Consider the following 27,477-nt stretch of genomic DNA (forward strand, 5'->3'; position numbering starts at 1 on the left):
TTCTATTACTAGATAAAATAATGACTTTCTCAAAACTTGAATATAAAAACACTTGTTCACTCAACAATTTTTTATAAACAATGAATCAGGTCGGGTTCATAGTAATTAGAGTACTAGACCTAAGATAAATTAATACTAATATTTCCATTGGAATAAACTGGTCAAAGATAAATCAGAATACGAGACGACCTATTTTTTAATGAGATTAATTTGGACGGACAATGAAACTTAGGCAGCCGAACAAAACTCTCAAATCCAAAAATAAAAAAATTACACATCATATAATTAGCTACCTTATTATTATCTGATTTTTCTAAAATAGTTATCCATATTAATACTTTCTAATGTCATGTACTAAACCATAAGTATTAGAAGAGAAGAACGTCGCAAACAAGCAAGCTACTCATAATTTATACAAGGTAAATAACTAAAAAAGATTTGAGGTAAAGCTCTAATTTTTGAGAAGAAATGGAAGTCAATTTAAAATAAATTCTATAATTATAAAGCATTCATTTAAAAGTTGTTTTGCTAACCATAAACGGTGTAGGGGAAGTTAATCCAAACAAAGAAAGGAAGAGTCAATAACAAAATAAAAGATGGCATGAACTTGAAGCTGCAAAATGGTTCATCATCACAATTCTAACCACAATGTCATGATCATATATATAATAATCTCTATCCAAGTTTCAAACCAAATCATATTATATGCTTTTACTATTTTAGATTTGTATTTCTTTTATTACAAGCATGTACATGATGACCAAATAAACCAATGTACCTCATGAGAAGAAATACAAGAAATGCTTCTCACCTCTTCCTTAAAAACGATTAAAAAAATGAAAATGCAAGCTCAGACAAGTTTTTTGATGGCGTGTGTGTGTGGGGGCTATGAAGTTCTCCACTGCAACTCTATCTGAATGCGACCATTCTTGGAGTCTATGAGATGGAACTTCTCATTGATTCTTTTGTTAGAAACAACATCTCCAAGATTGATTTCAACATATCCCAGTGATTCCTAATATCAAGAAAAGAAGAGCAGTGTAACAAAGATACCATGAGAATTTAAAAGATTTCAAACAGCAGATTCTACAAGTATTCTTCTGACTCTTCTCAACAATTTAGTTTCCGACTTTCTGCTATGTTGATGGGTCGTTATCAGAGATACATTATCATGTTAGAGAGTTCGAAGTTAGTTACTAGTAGTTATTCTCATATGCACATTTAAGGCCTAATATCAATCGCATTACCTTGAATTCTTTCATGCGATCAGTTGCATTTGGTTTGTTTTCGGTTTCAGTATTCTCTGTTTTTAAAATTTTGTGACGAAAGAGAAAACAGGAGGTGAAAACAAAAAACAGAATTTTATTTTTTTCAGTGTGTTGTTTTTTCTTTCGCAAAATCCTGAAAATGGAAAATACTGAAAATGAAAAACCAAACCAAACACAGTTTTTCTGAGTTTTCTCTTGACACTATTTTCTCTGATCAACCATGGATTCCAAGAGTTGTAATTCAGAACAATAAAAAGTTATTGGGAAATATAAATTATATACCTTTTGATGGAGCAGGTTTCTTGCAGAAGTGCTAACAACCTCCACATGCAATTTGTCATGAGTGGGAGGGTGATCCAGCATAAATGTGAACTCATCTTCCCATCTTGGATCTCTGTTCTTTTTAATTCGCTGCAGTAACACTAACCACGTTATTATCGGTAACACAAATGTGCAATTCCAATCCCATGAGCACCTTTTTCTTTTCATTTTTGGATAACCATAAGTTGCATTATGCCATTATGGAACACAAGATTGAAAATTTTATGAAATAGTCAGCCAATACTACTGAATTCGGTTCTTATTTTAATTATATTGGTTAGATTAACATATTATGTTCATCGTTTCCTTGTAAAAATTTCAGAAGCATATTGGTGGTGCCTACAAAAATTCAATCTTCCAGGTTTAACCGGCTGTTTCACATATACAGAAGAAAAAGATAAAATGCAAGTATTTCTCTTAGGATCATGTACCTTAGTCTTTTTCTCCTCTCCTCTGAATAAAAGCCGAACATGAGGATTAGTATGGTACTTTCCTTCAACATCTTGAGCTTCATGGACTATGACAACAAGCAGACCTCCACCAGCAGGAGTATTTTCAGGAGCTTTCGGTAATGTCTGTGTCTCGTCAAAACTCTTGCCTATGTCCTCCTCCTTGAAAGGTTTATAGGTCAATTCCAAAACAATCTGCCCACGCGACTTCTCATTCTGAACGTCGTTCGGATCCAAAGTTTTTAGGAGGTCAAGAGTGAATTCTTTTGGCTCTTCAGGGGAAAGTTCTTTTAAAGGGATCACATTGATACCCATCTTGTCATGTTTCCCAACCTATGAGAAGATACAAAATCAACATTCGTTACATATTGCATAACAAGGAACTAGATTATGAAACTTAAAATTTGAGTGAGAGGAATACCTGCTCCCAATCATAAACATCAACTTCCAGAACCTGGGTCTCAGGATCTTTAACAGTAATATTAAATTCTTCGTTCCATTCAGGATTCAAGTTCTTGTGCTTCACAGTAGTCTTTTTTGACGGTGCCTTATCATCAGTGATCTTTAGCTTCACATAAGGGTCAGATGCACCAAGAAGATCTTTCTTCCTTAACTTGATTGCTCTCACAACCTTTACATGTAAAATCCCAACAGGTCTCCTCATGGCTCTAAGATTCCCAACAACATTTACATGAAAATCAGAAACCAGTTAGCAATAATATATCATTACATTACCAAAATTATTTTACAGAAATGCAGAAACATACTTTGATGGATCTAATACTTGAACATCAAGGGTTTTGGGCCACAGATACATATTTGCAACTTGATCTTTGATAATCTCCTGAAAACACCAGACTTCAAATTAGTTTAAAAGCCATAAAGTTACCCCCGATTTCCATTGTCAATATGGAAGTTCACACTTCACAAAGAAGGGAAGCAAAAACAAAATAATGGAAAGGTACAATCGTACAACCATTAAAATCTTTTAATCCAACAAATGCTTACAATCAAATGCTACGTCTATAACAAATACAGTGAGTGTAAGACAAAGAAATTTCAACTCTAGCAGAGAAGAAATTCTCTAGATGCACAAGCACAAAGTAAAGGCTGCTGCATTGAGAAAATGGTAACAGCAGCCAATTGACATCACTGGACCACTTTGATCTTGTATGAGATCCTACTAATTTACCCTCACAAGCTGTAAATAACATCTAACAAGATCAGATTTTATTCAGCCTCATATCTCCTCTATCCTACATTTATTTTTGTTTTCCTTCATGTTCACCTTAATATTATGCAACTCCTCCATTATAGCAAGACAGTGTGAACACAACATAGTGCATACAGAAATGAAAGGTATGCATTCATAATATAACATATTTCACACTAAGAACAACTTAAGCAAACAATGGTCCAGTTATATATTGAGTTGAGCATCACTTCTGATTCTGGGTTGAATATTGATGTAAGCAATTATAGACCTCAAATGGTATCTATTATCTATTACATATATAATTGGGATTTGGTGAACAAATTTTCTTTCCTAAAATAACCTTCATCATGTACAATTTATAATGTGTGTAAGAGTAATAAAAATGGAATCAGTTGGAACAACAAGTTGCTTATAATTTAACTAGTAGGTCTTGGGTTCAAGTCTTAAAAATAGCCAAAAAATAAAATATTTTTGACAAAACAGAAAAAAGATGTAAAATTAAAAAAAAAGGTACAGCTTAATACCTGAACAAGCCTATAGGCACCAGGAATGGACATAAGATCAGCCCCCAAAAGCTTTAGCCCAAAGTCAACATGTGGCTGCCGGAACAAACAACAAAAACAAAATAACAAGAGAGAGAATAAGACCATACATAAAATTAGGGACGCTGAAAAAGTTGGAGGGCATACTTATAAACTGATCAATCACCAACCTTTTCCATGAGAGAGACATGTATGTTGGCAAAGCAAGGAAAGCTTGGAACCAATGGTTTCAAAGTAATTCGAGGTATGAGAAATACTTGCAAATCAACAACCTGAACAACAGAACTTTTAGCTTCAAAAGAACCAATATCTTTCACACACACACACACACAAAAGCTACCTGAATGGTTGCTTTGAATCCAAATGCCTTTACACCAATTGTGACATTAGGATTTCCAGCCCACTTTATGGAAGGCTCCATAATCAACTCCTTCTCATCAGTCACATAAACTTTCATTCCTATAAAAGTATCGATATGCAATTATGCATTTATCAAAGGAGAATTAGTATACTCACACCATATCACAAATAAGTTACCAAGACATAATCAATCACATGAACAAAATGGAAACGAAGAAATCATACTTTCTAAGCCTATGATAATTTACAAACTGCCCACAAAATAACAAGTGAAATAAAAAAGAGAATCTCATTGGGAAATGCATATGCATAACTCTCAATATATGATACATTGAAGAAGATTATAACTAATAAATTGTCACATTTATCCCCCTATGAAAATAAAAACTCGGTGTTCTTTAGTATCTTACGACAAAACTAGGAGATTCTTACCCATGAATGTATCAAGTATTATATCTTTTATCTTGAATCTAGATCTACTAACCTTGAAAAGTTGGGGGCAGGCATCCCAGTGTCAGAGTTTCAAACTCAACAGAATCAATTTTGTATTTCGGAATCTGCTCAGCAATTATGGGCTTTGCAATATTCTTCGCAGTCTTGCAAATTGCCTAAACAAGAGAACAATTAACACAGTAAGACAAACAAACAACCAAGGTAAAAAAGCTAAAATGGAAAAGGGTCAAAGCTTATTCAAAATGCAAATACCTTGTCAAGGTAAGGCCACATGTATTCAATAAACTTGTTCAGCCAATCAATCTTCAGCAAAAACACAGAAACAAGAAACATTGCAACAATAAAAACCTAAACCCCAAAAAATTCAACCAAAATGAAACTAGTCAAAGAAAGCTTCTTACCCTATCAAAGTCTGGATTTTTAATCCAAAGTGGAATCTCAGGAAACATTTTCTGCAAGGTTTCTGTGTCTTGCTCCACCAATGGCTTGATTTCAGGATCCTGCCCCCCAACCCACCAAAGCATATATCAGTTTGAAATAACAAAACATTCAGTGCTAACAAGAAAGACAATGCTTGTAAGAGCCACGTTTGAATTCTTACACACAGTAACAAGAATTACCTTAACATCAGTGGGTTGAAAGTAAATGAAGAGAAAATAGCCAGCTACAAGACCAATGGTGATCCCAACACCAAATCCGAAAAACCCCAATATAGTGCCAAAAAAACCCATCTTGTTCGAAGTTCCAAGCTCGAATCTTTAAACCTACCCAGTCCCAGATCGCGATTCCTCTATCTATATACCAACTCCCACTACCATTTCATGTCACGAGAACTTCACTTTTAGCTTCAGTCATTCACCATTCCTCAACTACAACCAAATTTTCGGGAACAAAAAAAAGTATGTGAGAGAGAGAGAGAATCCAATACCTTGGTAAGAATAAAATACCTTGGTAATTAGTAGAAAACAATAATAATAGAAAAGAAACAAGAAGAATAGAATCAAAATGATGTAAGTTTTGTGCTTACTGAGATGTTTCGATGCGTTGAGAGATGAATGAATGAGATTAAAGTCTATTAAAGTAAACGTGAAGACAGAGAGAGAGAATAGGAAACGGTCGAATGCGAAGATGAAGCAGATTAAGCTGCTAATGCCCGACGAAGAAAGCAAAGCATATCATTTCATATCATATCATATAATTATTAGAATATTTATCCTCACTGACATATTTATCATCTTAATTAAAACATTAAAATATTTACTATTTCAAATAATTTCTTACTTATTGTTATAAATATTTAATTTATATAAAATGTGAATAAATAAACATATTTATTAATGATAGGAATAGGATATTATTAGTCATTTATAAACTATAAAGTTAAGAGAATATATGGTAGATAGATTATTATATAAGACAAAAGTATAAAACAATATAATTTGAGTGATGAATATTTGTGGCATGAGTAGGATAATAAAAAGTAGAAAATAGAAAAAATGATGCACACGTGGCGTGCATGGGAAGTTGTCGGCATCGGCAACACGGCGGGATCAGCGATAGGGACAAAGAGAGGTAAAGTCTATGTGACACATGGCCCCTTACCAATTAGGGATAAAATATAACTTGCAAATTACAATAAGAGAAAGAGTTACTAGTATTTTAATCCAACTACGTTCATCGTTGACCGATTGACCCTTGAAATACAATAGAAGTAGTTGGACTTGTTCAAGATCACGAGTCCCCCATCTGTTCAGTTTAATTCTAGGCCCATGGTTTTGTGAACATGGATGGGATCAACTTCTATTATTGAAATTTTATTGATTAAATTTTTGAAGTGGGCTTTTAGATTCGATCTGTGCATTAATGTTACTTTTTGGTTTTTAATTTTACTAATTTGACTTTTCAGATTGAATTTTGAATTACGTATAAATTTCGACTTATTTTCAATATGAATCAACAAACAGACTGTTGATGTAGCACAATCGTTATCATGCTGTTAATTATAACTCTTCAATTTAGTTTTTCTTCCCATTTATAAATCCTAGCGTTTTTTCTCTTCTTTTTTTACAACTGTTTTTGTACTTTAGATGATAACAAATTTAGTGCCTTCCTTTACCAGAAATAAGTACAAAATTAAATTATGAGGACAGAAAAATTAATCCTTTAGCAAACGAAGAGTTAAGCCTTAAAATAGTTTCTAAATTTGTATTCGAACTTTAAAATAATTTCTGAAATTAATAATTACTCAAATTCGTCCCTGAAATTATTTTTCGGGATTCATGGTAATCTCTAAAATAATTTTTGTCCATTTTTCTATTGAAGACCACTAAAACGACGTCGTTTTATATTTATTTAAAAAAAAAGAAACTCGAGTCTTCCCTTCTCCTTCCCTTCCTCTTCCCTTCTAAATTGTATTCAATTCACAAATTCCTCTTTGCTGTTCAATTTTAACACACTAACACTGAAAATTTAAGTATAATAATTGAATCAAATTGGCTAAACTTGTAATGATCATGAAAAAAAACAACACATGCAAGATTTACATGAATAAAACAAAATTCACCTCATTAGAAAATGGAGCCTGAGAATCACAAACATTGTAGAAGACTGAAAGTGTATAATTTTGTTTCTTGTTTAATGGGAGAGAAGGCAACAAGGCCTCACAGAAGGAAGCCATAACTTGCATGTGAGTGGAAGATAAGCCATGATTGTAACCTTTTTATCTTCTGTTACCTCATCTCTAAAGAGGGTGACAATTTTTTCCATTTTTTATTATCTCTCTGTGAATTAACAAATTATTATTTTATTTCTTTTGAGTTGTTTAAACAGTTACAAAGTTCTGTTTTTTATGGCAGTGATTACGGAAAGAAAAAGAAAAAGAAAAAACATGGGTTAGGGAAGGGTTGATGAAGGAGAAAGAGACCGTGGAAGGAGAAGAGAAAGGAAAACTAGAAATGAAGAAGGGGAAGGGGAAGGAGAACGTGAAAGGGAAAGGAAAAGAAGAACTGAGAAAGGGTTGGGGAATGGAAGAGGGACCGTGGAAGAAAAAGAGAAAGGAAAACTGGAAATGGGGAAAGGGAAGGGGTACGTGAAAGGGAAAGAAAAAGAAAAACTGAGAAAGGGTTGGAAAAAGGGAAAATGAGTGTGAAAGGGAAAGGGAAAAGGGTACCGGGGAAGGGGGCAAGACAAGAGGTGTTTTTCTTTTTTTTTAGTAAATATAAAACGACGTCGTTTTTAGTATTTCGATGAACGGAAAACGCCTTGGGGACTAGTATGAGTCCCGGAGTACAAGTTCGAGGATAACATTGAGTAACTATTAGTTTCAAGGACTACTTTAAGACTCGAGTGCAACTTCAGGGACCACTTTGAGATTTAACTCGCAAATGAGTCATCCACATATTTTTTAGGGCAATTTACTATATTAAATAATATGGGATCCATATTTACCAGAATGCATAAAATGTAAAATAAATACTAAAATGTATTTTTTCCATAATCTATGTAAATCGCGACAGGAGTCCCGCGGTTTACAAATACACGTAATCTGCTATACGGGTGTCGCAGATTACGTGCTAGGAGAAATAAGCATAAACTGCGACACGTGTGGACGAAAAATGTGCATAAACCGCGAGAGGGGTGTAGCGGTTTATGCATTAGTATACAATATAAACATAAAATAAAGTGTGTAGTTAACAAAAATATACATTACACACACCTAATTCAATGGAAATAAACTAAATACAAACACATATAATACAAAAGTACATGACAAATCCAACATACATAGGTATCATCAATGAAAACATAAAATAGTAAGCTACGACTCCTGTCTGTCTTCATCCTCGTTGTCATATTCATGTCCAAATGTGCCCAGAAGATACGATCCTGTACCATATCGAGCGGCCCGTCTCGAATAACAGGAAATGTATTTAAAAAATTGTTTTATATATTTTAAAATTTAAAATACTAAAATGTCTAATTTTAAATTTTTAAAACTGATTTAACCCGCAATAAAAGTTTGAATATGGTAAAGCCTCAATCCATTTTTAACGTAATCTTATAGTTGTGGAAAATAAATAAATTAAAGGACTTGATTAGTGAGCACTGAGCAGAACCGTGGCTTTATGCTCTCCTACTAGGAGATGACCCCATTAGTATTTTATAAAATTCAGTCTCGAAGAATAATTAATTATTTATTATGTCAACAGCCAAATGCTTGATTTGATTTGATTAAACACTACTCAGTTGTTGTCATGTTGTGTGCATTGCATGGAGTGGGGGGAGATCACCACTGGACAAGACAATGATGTTCTAAAATATATTGACTTTTTCGCCACTTATATTCAATACTCGGAAATTATTTTATAACATTTTTGGATCTTTTTTAGGTGTTTGTTTCAGTAATTTATATGTATCGGTAGAATGTAAGAAATAGACAAATAAAAACTTATCACATAGATTATTTTTATTCACATCAGCATTTTTTTAAATATTATATTATTGTATATATAAAAATACCTTCATTAATATTACAAAAACACAAATATATCATTTTAATTATTTTTATTAAATAACTAAATAATCCCTTTTATTTTTATCACACAAATAGTCTTCTTCAATAACAATTAAAATAAAAATCAAATCATCAAATTATTTTAAAAAAAATCAATTAACCTTAAAAATAATTCCAATTTCAAAAAAAAATTTATTAGTTGTTTTTGTTTGTTTGTTTTTATTCTAATCCATTGTTTTTGTTCTTCATCTTAATCTACCCCAAAAAATTAATTCTCCCATTCCTCTTCTCCCTCTCCTTACTTGTTGGTTGCTTTTTCAATCTATCTTCACTGTGTGCTCTCCTACTTCGCACCCTCCTATTATAGTCTATGTATTGCTTTCGCCGTCTTGTGTCGCATCGTTGTGCTTTCGCCGTCCTAAGTCGTGTCATCGTGCTTTTGTGCTCTGTCCCATTAGCTTCCTAACACATTTAAATGACATAAGGACGGTGAAAGCACAATGACACGACACAGGTTAGCGAAAGCACGACGATGCGACGCAGGATAGCGAAGGCGAGACAAGACGAGGCATAGACAATAACAAGACGGCGTGAAGTGGCGGAGCACGCAGCGGAGACAAGTTGGAAAAGCAACTAGCGAGCAAGAAGAGGGAGAAGAGGACTAGGAGAATTGATTTTTTGGGGGGACTAGGGTAAAGAACAAGAACAATGGATTAGGGTAAAGAACAGAAACAAAAACAGATAACATATTTCCCTGTATCGTGTCATCATACTTTCGCCGCCTTGTCTCATTAGCTTTCTAACACATTCAAATGATACAAGGGCGGCGAAAAGACGATGACATGACACAGGACAATGCAAGCACGATGGTGCGACACAAGACAACAAAAGCGGAATAAGGCGGGGCACAGACGATAATAGGATAGCGCGAAACAGAAGAGTACGCAGCGAAAATAGATTGAAAAAGCAACAACGAATAAGGAGAGGCAGAAGAAGATAGGGAGAATTATTTTTTATAGGTGGGTTAGGGTAAAGAACAAATAAAATAGGTTACGATAAAAGAACAAAAACGAATAACATATTTTTTTGAAATTAGAATTATTTTTAAGGTTAATTGATTTTTCTTTTTTTGAAATAACTTGATGATTTGATTTTTATTTTAATTGTTATTGAAAAAAGATATTTGTGTGATAGAAATAAAAGGATTATTTAGTCATTTAATAGAAATAATTAAAAAGATATTTTTATCTTTTTGTAACTATTAATGAGGGTATTTTTATATATACAATAACATATTATTTTTAAAAATAAATAAAAAATAATTGCTAATGTGAATAAATATAATACACCAGGGTATCAAATTTGAGAGAGATGGTTAAGAGACACAAACCCTTATTCATCTGTGCCAACTTTATTTATTTGTCCATTTTTTATATCGTACCAAACTAAATCCCTTTTTTTTTTCTTATTGTGATGCCGTATTTGTAGTCTTAAATATTTCTGTCTGTATTTTGAGAAACTTTGTTTTTTGTTAGCCTGAGGCCGCAAACTTCGTTTTGGAATGTATACTATGTGGCCCGTTTTCAGGTCCAAAGCTGAATGAGTACCAAAACCTTGGATCTGACCCAATCAATCGATACATTTACCTATCTTTGGCCCGCCCAGTTCAACCAGCTCTCTACACCCAAAAAACAAAAAAAAACAAATAAACTTCTAACAATTTTTTTTTATTACTCTTAAACTAAAATAATATGATACATATTTTATAAAAGTTATAAAATTAATAATAATTAATATTTATTTTATTACTTTACTAATTATTTTTTTAAAAAAATATAAATTCTTCAAATTTATCTTTATACACTAACTTTTGCCTATTTCACTTCTATTCCTAAATTTTTTATTTGCTATAGGATATAAAATTAAAACTAAAATGTTTCATGAATATTAAAACTCAATTATTATGTTTATATATATATATATTATTTCATATACTTTTTAAAAGTTAGATATATCAAATTTATTATATTAGAAAGTGAATATTTTTACAACAATATAATTAGATTTTTTATAAATTTAATTAAATTATTTATAAAATTTAATTATAAATATAAATATGTGGTTATTTCGTATATCAAAATATATGTTATATATCGTTAATTTTTTTTATAATTATATGGAATCTAACATGGATGAATTTAAAGTATTGAAAAATTGACACCCGTAGTTAGTTTTTAATTATTTTTGGTTTGTGGAATAACAAATTGGGTTTGAACTAGTTAGCTACGTGGCCCGTGGGTACATGTATGAAAAATTGAAAAGCTTTAATAAAAGTACGTCGTTGGAGAGAGAGCTGGAAGGTTACGCGCCACACTGCGGCAGAGCCACCGAACGCGCTCACCCCAACTTCGTCATTCACAGCCACTGTTCCATCACACTCTCCAATCCACTCACCACAAAATTATAAATTAAAAAAAAGTAGATTAATTAAAATTATATAAAAAATATACAGAGAAAGTTACATATAAAAGGCTCGTCTTCCTCCTCTGTCTCTTTATTGATTCTTTTCCCCTTTTTCCCTTCCTTAGGGTTTTCAATTTCATTCTCCCAACCATTTCTCATTTTCTATCTCCGTCGATCAAACACAACACTCTCTCTATCTTCGAAGTTTCACTCACCGAATCGTCATCTGCGCGTGAAATTACTCCCGGTAACGATTTCTAGGGTTTCGAATTGGGGATTTTTTTGCCCCAGCTGATTGTTCCGAACCGAAGCTTTATTATTTTTTGTGTCGATCTATTTACTCTATTCGATGCTAGGGTTTGTTCCATCGATGGTAGTGTGAATCGCCGCCTTTCCGGTGGCGAGCGAGTTGACTCGTTGAGGGGTGGGTGAGTTCTTGTATGGAAACTCGGAGCCGGAAGCGGGCGGAGGCTTCCTCAGCTGCCCCTTCATCTTCCTCCTCTGTTCCCACCACTCGTTCCAGCAAGCGCGCACGCCTCAGCCACAACAACGCAAACAACAGCAACAACAACTCTTCCTCTTCTTCTTCCGTCGCAGCCACCGCACCCGCCGCCACAAAAGCAGTCACCACTCGTTCCCGCGCAGCGTCTCGTTCCACCGCCAAGGATCCCTTACCGCCTAAGAACCCTAATCCTCCTCTCCCTCCTCCGATGGACTCAACCAACGAATCATCAGGCTCGCGCAGAAATCGCGGGAAGAATTCCGCCGATAGAGACAATTCCGACAAGGGGAAAGAGAAGGAGCACGATGTCAGGGTCAGGGAAAGGGATGCCGAAAGAGGATTGGCATTGAACATGGAAACTGGAGGCGTTGGAGACGATGATGATGATAGCGAGGGCGGAGTTGGGATTCTGCATCAGAACTTGACATCAGCCAGCAGTGCCCTTCAGGGCCTTCTTCGGAAACTCGGCGCTGGTTTGGACGATCTGCTTCCATCATCGGCCATGGGTTCGTCTTCGGCCTCTCATCAGAGTGGGAGACTGAAGAAAATCCTTTTTGGGTTGAGGGCAGATGGAGAAGAAGGTAGACAGGTGGAGGCATTGACGCAGCTGTGTGAGATGCTCTCGATTGGGACTGAGGAATCGCTCAGCACTTTCTCTGTTGATTCGTTTGTTCCTGTGCTTGTTGGGTTGCTGAATCATGAGAGTAACCCTGATATCATGCTCCTTGCTGCACGGGCGCTTACACATCTCTGTGATGTGTTGCCTTCATCTTGTGCCGCGGTTGTGCATTATGGTGCTGTGTCAATATTCTGTGCGAGGTTGCTTACCATAGAGTATATGGACTTAGCTGAGCAGGTTGTTCACTCTCCATTACTGTTTTATGATTGGTGAAATTCGCATTGGCATTGACATTTGTAACTTAGAACTAATATTACATGTTGCCACTGGTTTTCTTGTTGAAGGGATATTGTGCATTAAAACTATATGACATTGATGGAACTGTGTTCTTATTGTTTCCTTACTGTGATATGTGGTTTTACAGTCTCTTCAAGCACTAAAGAAGATATCTCAGGAGCACCCAACTGCATGCCTTCGAGCTGGTGCACTTATGGCTGTGCTTTCTTATTTGGATTTCTTTTCTACAGGAGTTCAGGTAAATGATTAGTGAAAGCTGAAATGCTCAAATGTGAGCAAATCTGGTTAGCACTTGACATTCTGATATTGACATGATTCTATGTTTCCAGCGGGTGGCATTGTCCACTGCTGCAAATATGTGCAAGAAGCTTCCTTCGGATGCAGCTGACTTTGTGATGGAAGCCGTTCCTCTTCTGACCAATCTCCTTCAGTACCATGATGCGAAGGTAAGACCATATTTTCATTATTATTTTTCTTGCTACTCTGAGAGTCTTAGCTATAAAAGAACTTCTATGTGAGAAGAGGGAAGTGGAGATGATTCCTAAAGCCCATATTGTCAATAATTAGCTAGATTTTTCCACCGATGCAATTTTAAATTATGTAGGTCCTGGAGCATGCCTCTGTATGTTTGACTCGAATAGCTGAAGCATTTGCATCATCTCCGGACAAATTAGATGAACTGTGTAATCATGGACTAGTAACACAAGCTGCTTCCCTGATTTCAACCAGCAGTTCTGGAGGTGGACAAGCTTCCCTCAGCACATCAACATATACTGTAAGTGCAGTTCTACTCCATTTTATGTTTGAGGCTTTTGCCTTCTGTAGTTGGTTGTTGACTTTTTGTAGGCATATGCAGGGTTTAATACGACTTCTTTCAACCTGCGCAAGTGGGTCACCTCTTGGGGCTAAAACTTTACTTCTCCTGGGAATCAGTGGCATTCTTAAAGATATTCTATCTGGGTCTGGAGTTTCTTCAAGTGTTTCCGTGTCTCCTGCATTGAGTAGGCCGCCAGATCAGGTATAGTGCTCTGTGGATTTCTTATTTTGGTTCTGTGCTCATTGGGCAGATTTTTACCTTGAATTACAGTTTTGATACTCGATATTTTCTCTTCTCTCTCTTTCTGATGTGAAATATTCTAACCATGTTCTCTAATAAACAGATATTTGAGATTGTGAACCTTGCAAATGAGCTTCTGCCCCCATTGCCACAAGGAACAATTTCCCTCCCTGTAAGTACCAACATGTTTGTTAAAGGGCCTGTTATAAGAAAGCCTCCTACTGGAAGTTCTGGGAAACAAGAAGACACAAACGGAAATGTTCCTGAGATATCTGCTCGGGAGAAACTACTAAATGATCAGCCCGAGTTACTTCAGCAATTTGCAATGGATCTCCTCCCAGTTTTAGTACAGGTTTACATTTATTGCATATGCTTAAATTATGGTTCATATATTAGTTGCAGTGGAAATAGTCAGCTCTGTTTCATTGCAACTTTACTTATACATCCTCTTCGGTGATTAATCTTATCAGTCTTGGTTTGGTTATGAAACAGATTTATGGTTCTAGTGTTAATGGTCCAGTTCGGCATAAATGCCTTTCTGTAATTGGAAAACTGATGTATTTCAGTACAGCTGAGATGATCCAGTCTTTGTTGAGTGTGACAAATATATCAAGGTATCTAGTAATTCATTTGATTTGAATAGCTTTAAACCCTTGGTGTTTTAATGGTTTAGGAAACTTATCAAATGGTGTTACGATCTTACAGTTTCTTAGCCGGTGTCCTAGCCTGGAAAGATCCACATGTTCTAGTTCCTGCCTTGCAAATTGCTGAAATTCTTATGGAAAAGCTTCCTGGGACATTTTCTAAGATGTTTATCAGAGAAGGTGTTGTCCATGCAGTGGACCAACTTATTTTGGCTGGTAATTCAACAAGTGTTGCTGCACAAGCATCTTCTGCCGAGAAGGAGAATGATTCTGTATCTGGTGCATCATCTCGCTCTAGGCGTTATCGTCGCCGTAGTGGTAACAACAATCCTGATGGAAATCCCATGGATGATTCTAAGAGTCCAGTTTCGGGAAATGTTGGTTCACCTCCTGGTTCTGTGGATATTCCAGCAGTAAATTCTAGTATCCGGTTATCTGTCAGCACAGCTGCAAAAGCTTTTAAAGACAAGTACTTTCCTTCAGATCCTGGGGCTGCTGAAGTGGGTGTTACTGATGATCTGTTGTGTCTGAAAAATCTCTGCACAAAATTAAATGCTGGTGTTGATGATCAAAGGTCTAGTGGAAAGGGGAAATCAAAAACTACAGGATTTGTTGTGGAAGAGATTTCTGCTAACAAGGAAGATTATTTGATTGGGGTTATCTCTGACATGCTAAAGGAACTTGGCAAAGGGGATGGTGTATCTACTTTTGAATTTATTGGCAGTGGTGTTGTTGCAGCTTTGCTCAATTATTTTTCTTGTGGAAATTTCTCCAAGGACCGAACCTCTGAAACCAACCTTCCCAAGCTTCGCCAGCTAGCACTTACAAGGTTTAAGTTATTTATAGCTGTCGCACTTCCTCCTAGTACTCATGAGGGTTCTGTTGCTCCAATGACCGTCTTGGTCCAGAAGCTTCAAAATGCATTATCTTCCTTAGAGCGTTTCCCTGTGGTTCTTAGCCATTCATCTAGGTCTTCTAGTGGAAGTGCACGCCTCTCTTCTGGATTAAGTGCTTTGTCTCAACCCTTTAAGTTGCGTCTCTGTCGAGCCCAAGGTGAAAAGTCACTCAAGGACTATTCATCGAATGTTGTGCTGATTGATCCATTGGCATGTCTAGCAGCGATTGAGGAATTTCTTTGGCCCCGTATCCAGCGAAGTGAATCTGGTCAGAAGGTGTCCATACCAGCTGGGAACTCTGAATCTGGTACAACTCCTGCACAGGCTGGCGTTCCATCACCTTCTACATCTACTCCGTCCACTACCCGTCGTCATTCTACCAGATCCAGATCATCCGTTAATATAGGTGATACGGCAAAAAAGGAGACAACTCCAGATAAAGGCACAAGCTCGTCTAAGGGCAAGGGAAAAGCTGTTTTAAAGCCAGCACAAGAAGAGGCAAGAGGACCTCAAACCAGGAATGCAGCACGCAGAAGAGCAGCTCTTGATAAAGAAGAGCAAATGAAGCCGGTAAATGGCGACTCCACTTCTGAGGTATGCTATGACTTGGTTTCATGATGCTACAACCTCTATTAAGTTTACAAGTTATTTAGTCTTCAACTGTTTTCACCTGCAGATCTGGCTATGCATTTGTGCTGCTGTTGGTTTTTGTTTTCTGTTCTATCTTTTATATGCTGATTATTTTCCGTTCCTTTATGATAGGATGAGGAACTGGATATTTCCCCTGTTGAGATCGATGAGGCATTAGTGATTGAAGATGATGACATCTCTGATGACGAAGATGATGACCATGAAGATGTATGCTATAATTGTTTCTTCTTCCTCATTTGGCTAAGATTCTTTTTTCCGTGTTTTTAATAGTATCTCTTCTGAATTGTTCTTTTTTTTTGGGTGGTGCTTTTCTCTTAGAGATACATAAAAAAATTGCTTTCTTTTTTTTCTTCAGCTGTTTTCTCTTTTTCTCATGATTAATATAGCTTTTGATAAGTTCAATTCTTTGCAGTTATTGGTTTTTAATTGCTTGTACTATATTTGGCGCTGTTCCCCTATCTTCTATTCAAATTTTATCTTATCTAAATTCTCTTATCCTTTCAATTTTAGATTTTTAACATTCATCCTTATTTGTTATTAATCAGGGTTGAACAGCATCATTAAGCTCAGTTGCATCTGTTAGTTACTAATGTCTTCTTTAAATTTTTGTTGTACAGGTTTTGAGGGATGATTCTCTTCCTGTTTGCTTGCCTGACAAAGTACATGATGTGAAATTGGGTGACTCGGCTGAAGAGAGTAGTGCTGCTCCTGCTACAGGTGATGGCCAGACTAATGCTGCCTCAGGTTCTAGCAGCAAAGTTGGTACTGCTAGGGGATCGGACTCCGCTGATTTTAGGAGTAGCTATTCATCTGGTTCAAGAGGTGCAATGTCCTTTGCTGCTGCTGCCATGGCAGGACTTGGATCTGCTAATAACAGAGGTATCAGGGGTGGTAGGGATAGGCAAGGACGACCACTGTTCAGTAGTTCTAATGAACCTCCGAAGTTGATCTTTACTGCTGGTGGGAAGCAGCTTAACAGGCATTTGACTATATATCAAGCGATTCAAAGACAACTGGTGCTAGATGAAGATGATGATGAGAGGTTTGGTGGCAGTGACTATGTGTCCAGCGATGGAAACAGGCTATGGGGTGATATTTACACCATAACTTATCAGAGGGCAGATAGCCAAACGGATAGGGCTTCCACTGGTGGTTCAAGTTCTAATGTGTCAAAATCTGCCAAATCTGGTTCTGTGTCGAATTCTAGTACTGAACCAAAGCTTCATCAGGCATCCGTACTTGATAGCATTTTGCAGGGAGAATTGCCTTGTGAGCTTGAGAAATCTAATCCTACATACAATATATTGGCGCTATTGCGTGTTTTGGAGGGTTTGAACCAGCTTGCACCTCGCTTGAGGGCCCAGGTCATTACTGAGAGTTTTGCTGAGGGGAAGCTTTCAAATTTAGATGAGTTAGGTGTTACCACTGGTGCAAGAGTTCCTTCAGAAGAATTCATAAGCAGCAAATTAACTCCAAAATTAGCTAGGCAGATACAAGATGCCCTTGCCCTGTGTAGTGGGAGTCTTCCCTCATGGTGTTACCAGTTAACTAAAGCATGCCCATTTTTGTTTCCTTTTGAGACCAGGCGACAGTACTTTTATTCAACTGCCTTTGGGTTATCCCGTGCCCTGTATCGACTTCAACAGCAGCAGGGTGCTGATGGTCATGGATCAGCAAATGAAAGAGAGGTAAGGGTTGGGAGATTGCAGCGTCAAAAGGTTCGTGTCTCTCGAAACCGCATATTGGATTCTGCTGCTAAAGTGATGGAGATGTATTCTAGCCAAAAGGCTGTACTTGAAGTTGAATATTTTGGTGAAGTTGGTACTGGCCTTGGTCCCACACTTGAGTTTTATACACTTCTAAGTCATGACTTGCAAAAAGTTGGACTACAAATGTGGAGATCAGATTCCTCAGAGAAATATCAAATGGAAATCGATGGAGATGAAAAGAAAATGAAAAGCAGTGAAGGTTCTCTTGCTGGTGATGGAGAACTTGTTCAAGCTCCTCATGGGTTGTTTCCACAGCCTTGGCCTTCAAATGCCGATGCAACAGAGGGTAGTCAGTTTTCCAAGGCGATCGAGTATTTCCGACTTTTGGGCCGTGTGGTTGCTAAAGCTCTCCAGGATGGACGTCTATTGGATTTGCCCTTGTCAGTGGCATTTTATAAGCTTATTCTTGGTCAAGTAAGTTCTTTCAACTACTGATATGTTGCCCATTATAAAAATCATATGTATAGTCAATCTAAAAGCTGATTTCATTTGATCAACACGCGTTTAACCTACAAATTTTGCAGGAGCTTGATTTGCACGACATTCTTTTCATTGATGCTGAGCTTGGAAAAACTTTGCAAGAGTTGAATGCACTTGTCTGCCGGAAATATTATCTAGAATCTACTGGTGGTAGTTACACCGATGTGAATAGTAATTTACATTTCCGTGGGGCTCCGGTTGAAGACCTCTGCTTGGATTTTACTCTTCCTGGCTATCCTGAGTACATCTTGAAATCAGGAGATGAAATTGTATGCAGTTAAATCTATATTCAGTCTTTCTTTCTCTTTTTGGCTTCTGTTATACTATATTTTTTCAAATTGAGTTTAACCTTCTGCCAATTTTCAGGTTGACATTAATAATTTGGAGGAGTATATATCTTTGGTGGTTGATGCAACTGTCAAGACTGGGATCACACGTCAAATGGAAGCATTTAAAGCAGGATTCAACCAGGTTAGATACTGGTCTTCATCAATAGAAAGGAGTTATAATTTTGATTAGATTATGATTTGGTATTAAAATCCCAAAATAAGTTTTGATTGTTATTAGGGAGTTCTAGTATTAGATTGTTTTATATTTATTTATTTTAATCATGGCCTATTCTTGTCTCCCCCTTTACTAATTATTTTTTTTAAATTATCCCCAAGACATGCTGAAAGAGAACTTTACAGATTAAATTTTATAGGATTAAATATTTTTTTCCTCTGCTGTTATTTCTGATCTTTAGAGTTCACTGATACATAGCATCAATAAGGTGACATGTCATTGAGTTGTTTTTTGACTGCTTGCGTCAACATGGCAAACAGATGAGCTGGTCTATAGTTGGAAAATTAGTTAAGGATTCTTTTTCCAGTTTACTTGAATTCAAAATTTTAACACTTGTCACTTGTTTCTTTCTTTTGGTCATTTTAGGTTTTTGACATATCGTCTTTGCAAATTTTTACTCCTCAAGAACTGGACTACCTGCTTTGTGGTCGTAGGGAGATGTGGAAGGTCTTTTCTTATGCTATTTTATCAATGCTTATGACAATTAAAATCTTACCAATGGCAGGTGAATCATCTTTCCTGTTTTCTTGCTTTTCTGCAGGCTGATACACTAGTTGACCATATAAAATTTGACCACGGATACACTGCCAAGAGCCCTGCCATAGTCAATGTACAATTTCTTTCTTGTGTTGCAAAAAATGTGATTGGAAAATTAGGGTTATATTTTATGCTCATCCTGATTGATGCTATTTTCAGTTACTTGAAATTATGGGAGAGTTTACACCAGAACAGCAACGCGCTTTCTGTCAATTTGTTACTGGTGCACCTAGGCTACCCCCTGGTGGACTGGCAGTTCTAAATCCGAAACTAACTATTGTGAGGAAGGTATGGCACGTTTCTCTTATATGGTATATTTGAAAGCAAAATTCTTTGTAATGTGGTGTCTTGGTTGCCTGCCTGCCTGCCTGCCTGCCTGTCAAAATAGTAGTGGCTAGCAATTAACCTGACTTTATTATGATAAAAGTGAAGTGAATGTTGCTCTAATAACTTATTACATCTTTAGTTTAATGGTGGCCTAAATATGCTAAGATGATCTTCTCTTTTAATAACTAAGTACAATTTTAACATATTATTACATGTCTGGGTGCAGCTTTCGTCAACTGCAGCCAATGCTTCGTCTAATGGGAATGGGCCTTCGGAATCAGCAGATGATGACTTGCCAAGTGTGATGACATGTGCTAATTACCTGAAGCTTCCTCCTTATTCTACCAAGGTATAATTCATCATATAGATTTGATGATTCATGATCAAGCTCATTGAGGTTTCTTTTGGCACTGATTTACAATACCCCACATTTTCTTGGCAGGAAGTTATGTCCAAGAAGCTACTCTATGCAATCAATGAAGGGCAGGGATCATTTGATTTATCATGAGTCTCAGGAACTAACCAAGCTGTCCCTGAATGTTAATATGATGAATCAGGGCTTACTTTTGAGGCTGAATTAATTTTTGGTTGCATGTACTTCCCTTCTTCTCATCTCAAATAATGGCCTAGTTTGGGCTGGTCATCGAAAGTTGTGGCAAAGTTCAGGTTGGTGTATCACTTTCTGTTAGTAACTTGGTCTTGCTAGATTCTCTCTTTACTTCCTTTCTTTCGTTTCTTCTAACTAACATGAATTCTTGTATAAATGGCAGCTGAATCGGGTTGGCACATTTTCAAGGTGTAAAGGGATTCGCGGAGCTCATTTTAGTTATTAGAACGTGTAAATAAAAATAGGAATGTTGAGTTTTTTTTTTCTCCCTAAATTCTTCATTCTGTTTGCAAGTCAAATTATTGGCAGCTAGTTATTATACATGTATGGAATATTATGGTAAAAGGGAATAGAAATAATTTGAATTATTATGTTTCATGATTTCATTATATTCCTGTTAGATTTTGTCATGTGGAGCTTCATGATAAATTTTGTCCCATTAGATTTCTTCTACATGAATGGATTTAGCTACTCTTTTCGAAACGAATGTTGTCTAAGATTTGTTCTTGTGTGTTTTGGGCGTAGGGCATGGTAAAGAAATTGGCAGTGTACATCGAAAATAAATCGATAACATGCACTGAAGTTTTACTTTTAATGAGTTAACATCCATTCGTACATGATTATTTATTTATGTAAAATTTTGATGAAAAAACGGAACGTATGGAAGTTATCTTTAGTTCGAGACTGCCAAATCCTTCTCACATTAAATATGCTTGTTAAAAAATTCTCATGTTAATTGAAATAAAGCGAGTATGTTATGGAGTTTATTCTTCTAATGACGCTTAATACCCAGAAATTTATTAAAATGAAGAATAAAGAGCACGACGCGTGCTTTAGTTGTGTAATTTGCTGAATAAAACATCCGATATTTTAGTATTATTAGAGACAAGCAGTAGTTCTTCCCGTGCTTAGCATGCTTCTTTTCTTTTCTTTTCATTTTTTGATAGCGCTATCATATGAAATGGTTGGCCATAAGAACGATTGTTAGCGTTTCCCACTAATCTTGTAACATACAAATCTTAAATCTAACGGCATTCTGTATAAGAAGGCCCCAATTATATCATAACAAATTAACAACTCCCTAAAAATATTCAAAAGAAAAAATATGAACATTGTACAAACGGAAAAAATACCTTTGCACATACAGCACAGGTATTGATGACTATGTTATACTTTTAACACGTAACCTAATATGTTTTATATTTTATAATACAACTTTTATTCCATTATTTAATTCTATTTTTTTTAAATAATATTTGGTGTCTTTGTTTCAATGTAAATATTTGGTTTCTTATAAATAACTACTTTTTGACATTTGTATAAGATTTCTTTTCTTTTTAATCAAAGTAGAATGTAGTTGCATCATTTTTCTTAATAAAATTTTAGAATATCATACAAGATAAATTTTGCTAATACTTTATTGTCTAAATAACATGATAATATCATTAACTTCTAAATGAACAAATGAGTCTCACAACTTTAACTTTGAACCACCTTTATATCTTCTTTCAAATATTCTGGTTAGAATTTTTTATTTTTTAGTTGTATAACACTGCTTTTTTTTTTCTTCTAGAAGCTAACTGTTGTCTTGGTTGTTATTTTTTAACTCTTTTTTCTATATATAATAATAGAAACATGAAAACCTTAAATCTTTTTCAGGTAATGGAATAGAATCACTCAAGTACTTTATTTGTTAAAAGTCATGAACTCCATTATTCCAAAATAGAGGCTATGCTAGCTGCTGGCTAATATAAAAGGAAACCGAATTATTATAACTTCTCTTCTACATTAACATTTCTTGGGATAAATATAGCTAACAAAAAAGAAGAATAAAAAAACGAAGTTGTTGAATACAGACACAAATACTCAGGTCAGGTAGTTACCACTACCTACCAACAACAAAAAAAACTAACCAAAATCTGAGAGTCTCTCTTGTTAGACTCTGCATTTATATCATACAAGCAACTAAAAAATTAGGCCACCATTCAAATTCAGTCTTCACTTTTTCATCTCATGGCAGCTGAAGGTGAGCCACAGTTAACTTGGACGGCAAGTGTCTTAATCACACCTTTGCAATCAACTGCGTTGTTGAATTTTGACAGTGGAACAAAACATGAATCTTTTCCCAAGCATTCCTGTTCATTTGCAAATATATCTCATGAGAGAAAGCGAAACAAAAGAGAAAAATGCCAGAGAGAACCTACCAGAAGAAGCATAATGTAACTTGTGGGGCAAGTTATGCTTCTTTTGGCAGGTTCTCTCGAGCGAAATAGATATATATACCTGCTCAATAATCTGTTTGGAGTTAGGTGCATTGCACTTTCCCAAAACATATTCTCCACAGACGCCTGAAGGGTCGCCGAAGCTTGCAAACTCGACGGCCGTGATCTTGTTTCGGTCTGGACAGATGAGTGTGGCTCCTGCTTCAGGAGGAGTATCATCAATAGGCTTCAGTTTCTGGCCCTTGACCTCCCATGAGTTCACATTTGGTGGATGATTTTCAGTGATGAAACTGCAGATTGTGTTCCTGTCCACAGTATTGATCACAACCTGATCTGGGGACCCTGGCTCCTCCTCCAACACAACAAGCAGGTTGTCACGTGGATTCAGGAAAGATCTTGGGATGTGGTAACTGTTCAAACAAACTCACATACTTAACAACATGCAATTTGGTCTCTAAGATAGCAAATTTGATTAGTTGAGAGTCGTTTTGACTAAATTATTATCTAACAATATTTTACTACGAACACTACGTGAAAACAACTGCATGCGAGTTTTCGCCTAACTTACTCGGCCTGAGTAGGCTTTCCCAGAGGCGAGAGGTAGCTCATCCAGTAACGACCAATGTTGTTGCCATTGATAAAAACCATTCCTTTCCCCATGCCAGTCATCCTTATGGCAACAGGATCTCTTCCTTCAGGAGTTGTAAAATGTGTCTGCCAAAATCAACATGTATTATTAATACATAAACTTCAGAAGCTACAAAGCAACTTAGTTGTAATAATTAAATATTGTAACCCTTTTACCTTGTACCACCTTAGACCTGGTGCTGGCCCCGTTGCCGGACTCCATTGTACCTTCTTTGATCCTGCCTCAGTGAAAATTTCAAGCTTCTCACCTTGAAGACCAACCTGAAAGTAGAAAAGTTGTGTTTATGTTTCTGTCTCTGACTATGCTTTATCCAATGTTTTTTAAATGGAACAAAATAATACCTGATGACCCCAACCATTGTGAGTAACATCAATTGTTCCAGTGTTCAGACCAAGGATAGTAATAGACTTTGGTCCAGCATACCGGTGTTCCATGTATGCTCCACTGTCCTGCAGGGAATACAAAGATGTTATTTTCCTAATTTCCTCCTTAAACCTTACATGTACTTCAACATTTTATATAAGTAAAAAGTTTGATCCTCTTACTGGGAGTCCCACTGTGCTACCCAAGATAGATATATGGTTAGTTCCAATCCTGAACTTCACTGGTTTTTGGAACTCAAAAGCCTTCTCTTCATGTGATCCATGGCCAGATCCTTAAAAACATCAACACAATGGTCAAAATATTAAGTAGAATGATCCATCTTGCACTTGATCAAACCATGGTTTTAAATAGCAGCATCTAAATTTATCATTGCATACCAATGTATTCTCCATTTACATAAGCACACAATGAATGTCCGAGACTCAGAATTCGAATAACCGGGGATGTTCCATCCTTCTTTGGGAAGTCTTCTGGTCCCAATTCAACACTGCAGTAAACATTACATTTCAAAATGTCTTAAGAGAATGATGTTGCACTACATATATGAAAATGAAGTGAAGAGAGTTATAAACTCACCTTGTGGTGAACCATGCATAATCAGTCATGTCCTTAAGCATGCTATAAAGCTCTGCAGGTGCATTCTTATCTGGTTTCAATTGCAAAGTAGTTGGAATCTCCTCAACATACATCTCCCACTTATGATTGTTTGCTAGCTTTGACCTCTTGAAGTTTCTTGAATTATGTTGTGAAGCAATCTAGTTTGTGGAGGCAATGCAAAAAATAGAGGTGTAAACAAATCTTCTGCTTTGATTGTAATAATAATTATAATTAATGAGTGATTAGGAAGTTAATTACAAGTTGAGTGTTGTAGATGACATTCTTGCAATCACCAAGGATGCTTATGGAACGTGGTGGCAAAAAGTAGTCTGTTCCTTTGAAGTTTATAGTTGTATCCACTTTGGTGTGGTTGTTTGTAAGAAAAGCAACACATCCATCACCCTTCTCAAACGTTATAACCTGCATAATTCATGCTCAATCTCTGTGATGCCTAGGATTCTTTCCTCAAAATTTGTATTTGATGCCAACAGTAATGTTATATATATAAATTGAAAAGCATAGAAACCAAGAGGAGGTTGTTGAGATGCATGCTTAATTACCTCATTAAATTCGGTTAGCTTGGTGACAGAAGAAGTACCAAAGAGGAGAACCTTTTTACAGAGATTGATAGCCCTATGACCATCCCTGAGGTGACCCCATTTTGGATCTCTTTGTAGACCATACTCGTCAAGAGGAGCTTCATCGTAGTATCGAGTTGTCGAAAATGCAGAACTTGTTCTACCAAAATTTGTTCCACCATGGTACTACATACAAAGAGTTTCAGAAACAATAGTACCCCTTTAGTTTCATTTCATCAAAATCAAGTTGGAAGATGAAAGGTTATTATTATTACCATATAGTAGTTGACCAAGGACCCATTCTTGGAGAAGAAGCGCACAATTGAGAAGGCAATGTCTTCTGCAGATCTTTGTGATGGTGGATCTCCAAAAACTCTGTACCTGAAATTGCAAAATTACCAACAAAATATGATTAGCTTGAACATCAAATGAACAAATTAGTTTCCAATCATACTTACTGAGCAGTCCAGTTTTCAGTCCAGATTTGTGGCTTGTATGGTTTGTTTGGTCCTGAGAAGGTATCACCACAATGCCTTCCATTGCATGCATTGATCTGCAAAATGAAGTGCAAGTAGGTAACATTATCAAGTCACATTTTAGTCTCAATTTGAACAACTTACCACTGGATCAGGAGCATCCCTTTGCTTGCACATGATCCACGGAACTCCAGTATCCAATCCAACGGCCATTCTTGCAGCCCATTGGACATAGTTATCACCCTCCTCATCATAAGCAAGTTGAATGTGGTTGTACTCATTCTCAATCTGAACAATAATTTCAGTTAATATGTATGATATTGAATATAGACTTTTATATAAGGATACAAAAAATGCAGGGGAATCAAGAACCTGTGACAATATTATGGGGCCTCCTTGGGAAGCAAAGAGCTTCTCTTCTTTCATCTTTACTATCACAGATGTTACATATTCTTGCATATATTTCTGCAAAGGATTATTCCATTATTAGTCATGAAATTATATATTATTTCAGTAGAGAATGAAATTAAACATTTGTGGTTACCTTAAAGGGATCATTGTTAGATCGGAATATGATGTTAGGTACTTCTCTTAGCCAATATGGAAGTCCACTGTTGTAAACAAATGACCACATATTAACTAAACCCTTTATTTATTTAATAGTAAAAGAATGTGTTTGGACTAAGAAGACATTTCTTTTGTACCCGTGATTCCATTCGGCTTGAATGAAAGGTCCAACCCTGAGTGTAACATACATTCCTCTGTCTTGAATGAGCTTAAGAAACCTCACCACATCATAGTTAGTAGGATCAAATTTGAACTGCATCATATACAACATTCATGCATTCATTAATCATTTCTCTTAATTAATTAAATGCGTTGCATGCATGCATGCATGAATGAACGTTGCATCATCATACCTGGCCTTTCTCAGGCTCATGAGCATTCCAAAATATGTAAGTTTGAATCACGTTTATACCTCCACGTTTCGCCTTATCAAGAAGGTCCGGCCACATCTATAAACACATCGATCAGAACTTGTTTTATTTAGTATTTATTAATTATTGCTCGCAGATACAAATAGAGATACAGCAGATACCTCGGGAGTGCTTCGTGTATAATGAATGGAACCGGAGTAAAAAAGCTCTCGTTTTCCATTGATAAAGAGTGATCTTCCATCGTAAGTAACTTCGCTCAAGTTACTTTTGGCCAGTGAGGAAACGATTAAGGAGACAAAGGTAACTAAAAACACTTTGAGACTAAACATTTTCTTAGCTTAGCTTATTTTTCTTGTTAAGTTACACAGTAGTACTTACTACTAGTTAATTAATCATCATTATCATTACTATTAGCGTGCATTGATGATGAGTAATTAATAAATAAAACAAGAGAAGCTAAGATATGAGAGTGTGATTGGAGCTTCCGAAATTCGATGGGACTTCACTAACATCAGTGTGATTGGAGAAAAGCACGCTTCTCTTGTTTTGAATAATTAATTTTCTGTTACAAATCATTGGTACAGGCTTTATCTTCCTTTCCATTCTTCATTAATTTGCTGATTATTTCTCCTTCTTTCACTTCCTCTTATTTTATCTGCTTTCTTTCTATTTTTGGCACATCACTAATTAACTACTGTTGTTCTGGTTATTTTTCTTCACCGTACTCCACTCTAATTTAATTTACACTATAGTTTGAATAACTATCTTATACTTACACAAAAACAAAAATGAGTAAATACCCTTTTTGGTCTTGTCCTTTTTGAAATGGAAAAGTATAGGAACTAACAATATTTTTTAACAATATATGAACAATGTGAATTAATAGGGTTAAAAGAGTAAATTAATCTTAAATTTAATTAGTAGCATTAAATTAGAGTGTAGTGTATTTTTATTTGATTAGTAGTTGTTCATGTTGTTCAAGATAATCATTGTTTACCTAGCACTCCCTGAAATGAAAATTGACAAGCCGCCCCTCAACGCTTAAAAAATGACAAATCGACTCCCGTCTATTTCTTCCGTTAGACACATCAACCCCTG

At 36.0% G+C, this 27,477-nt stretch overlaps 3 protein-coding genes across 4 annotated transcripts; 1 reads left to right on the forward strand and 2 right to left on the reverse strand.

Moving 5' to 3' along the window:
* Window positions 1-628: 628 nt before the first annotated feature.
* LOC112789080 (synaptotagmin-2) lies at window positions 629-6,054 on the reverse strand. Its single transcript, XM_025830832.3, has 13 exons — window positions 5,637-6,054; window positions 5,230-5,478; window positions 5,011-5,109; window positions 4,862-4,912; window positions 4,641-4,764; window positions 4,137-4,255; window positions 3,967-4,068; window positions 3,779-3,853; window positions 2,806-2,882; window positions 2,460-2,706; window positions 2,021-2,371; window positions 1,551-1,679; window positions 629-1,015 (listed from the first exon to the last, which is right to left on the reverse strand). Exons 2-13 carry the CDS (start codon window positions 5,338-5,340, stop codon window positions 887-889), a joined length of 1,614 nt encoding a protein of 537 aa, XP_025686617.1. The 5' UTR covers window positions 5,341-5,478; window positions 5,637-6,054; the 3' UTR covers window positions 629-886.
* Window positions 6,055-11,388: 5,334 nt separating this feature from the next.
* On the forward strand, window positions 11,389-21,018 carry LOC112789082 (E3 ubiquitin-protein ligase UPL3). Of its 2 annotated transcripts, XM_025830834.3 has the most exons (18): window positions 11,429-12,943; window positions 13,131-13,241; window positions 13,333-13,449; window positions 13,608-13,778; window positions 13,860-14,021; window positions 14,164-14,412; window positions 14,553-14,674; window positions 14,766-16,194; window positions 16,363-16,458; window positions 16,869-18,434; window positions 18,545-18,769; window positions 18,867-18,971; window positions 19,431-19,511; window positions 19,606-19,674; window positions 19,761-19,889; window positions 20,155-20,277; window positions 20,371-20,594; window positions 20,699-21,018. In XM_025830834.3, exons 1-17 carry the CDS (start codon window positions 12,026-12,028, stop codon window positions 20,434-20,436), a joined length of 5,739 nt encoding a protein of 1,912 aa, XP_025686619.1. In that variant the 5' UTR covers window positions 11,429-12,025; the 3' UTR covers window positions 20,437-20,594; window positions 20,699-21,018. The 2 variants fall into 2 exon arrangements, with proteins under 2 accessions (XP_025686621.1, XP_025686619.1); XM_025830836.3 differs by lacking the exon at window positions 19,431-19,511 and having other exon boundaries at window positions 11,389-12,943.
* Window positions 21,019-22,259: 1,241 nt separating this feature from the next.
* LOC112789083 (beta-galactosidase 13-like) lies at window positions 22,260-26,751 on the reverse strand. Its single transcript, XM_025830837.3, has 18 exons — window positions 26,541-26,751; window positions 26,362-26,457; window positions 26,146-26,261; window positions 25,986-26,052; window positions 25,814-25,906; window positions 25,586-25,729; window positions 25,424-25,518; window positions 25,241-25,346; window positions 24,948-25,151; window positions 24,646-24,807; window positions 24,367-24,545; window positions 24,168-24,277; window positions 23,952-24,061; window positions 23,748-23,855; window positions 23,562-23,666; window positions 23,326-23,471; window positions 22,819-23,167; window positions 22,260-22,670 (listed from the first exon to the last, which is right to left on the reverse strand). Exons 1-18 carry the CDS (start codon window positions 26,706-26,708, stop codon window positions 22,542-22,544), a joined length of 2,487 nt encoding a protein of 828 aa, XP_025686622.2. The 5' UTR covers window positions 26,709-26,751; the 3' UTR covers window positions 22,260-22,541.
* Window positions 26,752-27,477: the final 726 nt, after the last annotated feature.

Source organism: Arachis hypogaea, chromosome 3 (genome assembly GCF_003086295.3).
Source record: "Arachis hypogaea cultivar Tifrunner chromosome 3, arahy.Tifrunner.gnm2.J5K5, whole genome shotgun sequence".
Classification (NCBI taxonomy): domain Eukaryota; kingdom Viridiplantae; phylum Streptophyta; class Magnoliopsida; order Fabales; family Fabaceae; genus Arachis; species Arachis hypogaea.

Bases quoted from the DNA above. Each gene is read 5' to 3' on its own strand.
- LOC112789080 (XM_025830832.3), bottom strand. From the start codon at position 5,340: ATGGGTTTTTTTGGCACTATATTGGGGTTTTTCGGATTTGGTGTTGGG. The intron at 5,110-5,229 runs GTAATTCTTGTT...GTTGGGGGGCAG, and splicing joins TTCAACCCACTGATGTTAAG to GATCCTGAAATCAAGCCATT. The intron at 4,913-5,010 runs GTAAGAAGCTTT...TTTTTGCTGAAG, and splicing joins AAAATCCAGACTTTGATAGG to ATTGATTGGCTGAACAAGTT.
- LOC112789082 (XM_025830834.3), top strand. From the start codon at position 12,026: ATGGAAACTCGGAGCCGGAAGCGGGCGGAGGCTTCCTCAGCTGCCCCT. The intron at 18,770-18,866 runs GTATGCAGTTAA...GCCAATTTTCAG, and splicing joins TGAAATCAGGAGATGAAATT to GTTGACATTAATAATTTGGA. The intron at 20,278-20,370 runs GTATAATTCATC...TTTTCTTGGCAG, and splicing joins TTCCTCCTTATTCTACCAAG to GAAGTTATGTCCAAGAAGCT.
- LOC112789083 (XM_025830837.3), bottom strand. From the start codon at position 26,708: ATGTTTAGTCTCAAAGTGTTTTTAGTTACCTTTGTCTCCTTAATCGTT. The intron at 26,053-26,145 runs GTACAAAAGAAA...TGTTTACAACAG, and splicing joins CAAGCCGAATGGAATCACGG to TGGACTTCCATATTGGCTAA. The intron at 24,808-24,947 runs GTAATTAAGCAT...TGAATTATGCAG, and splicing joins AGCTAACCGAATTTAATGAG to GTTATAACGTTTGAGAAGGG.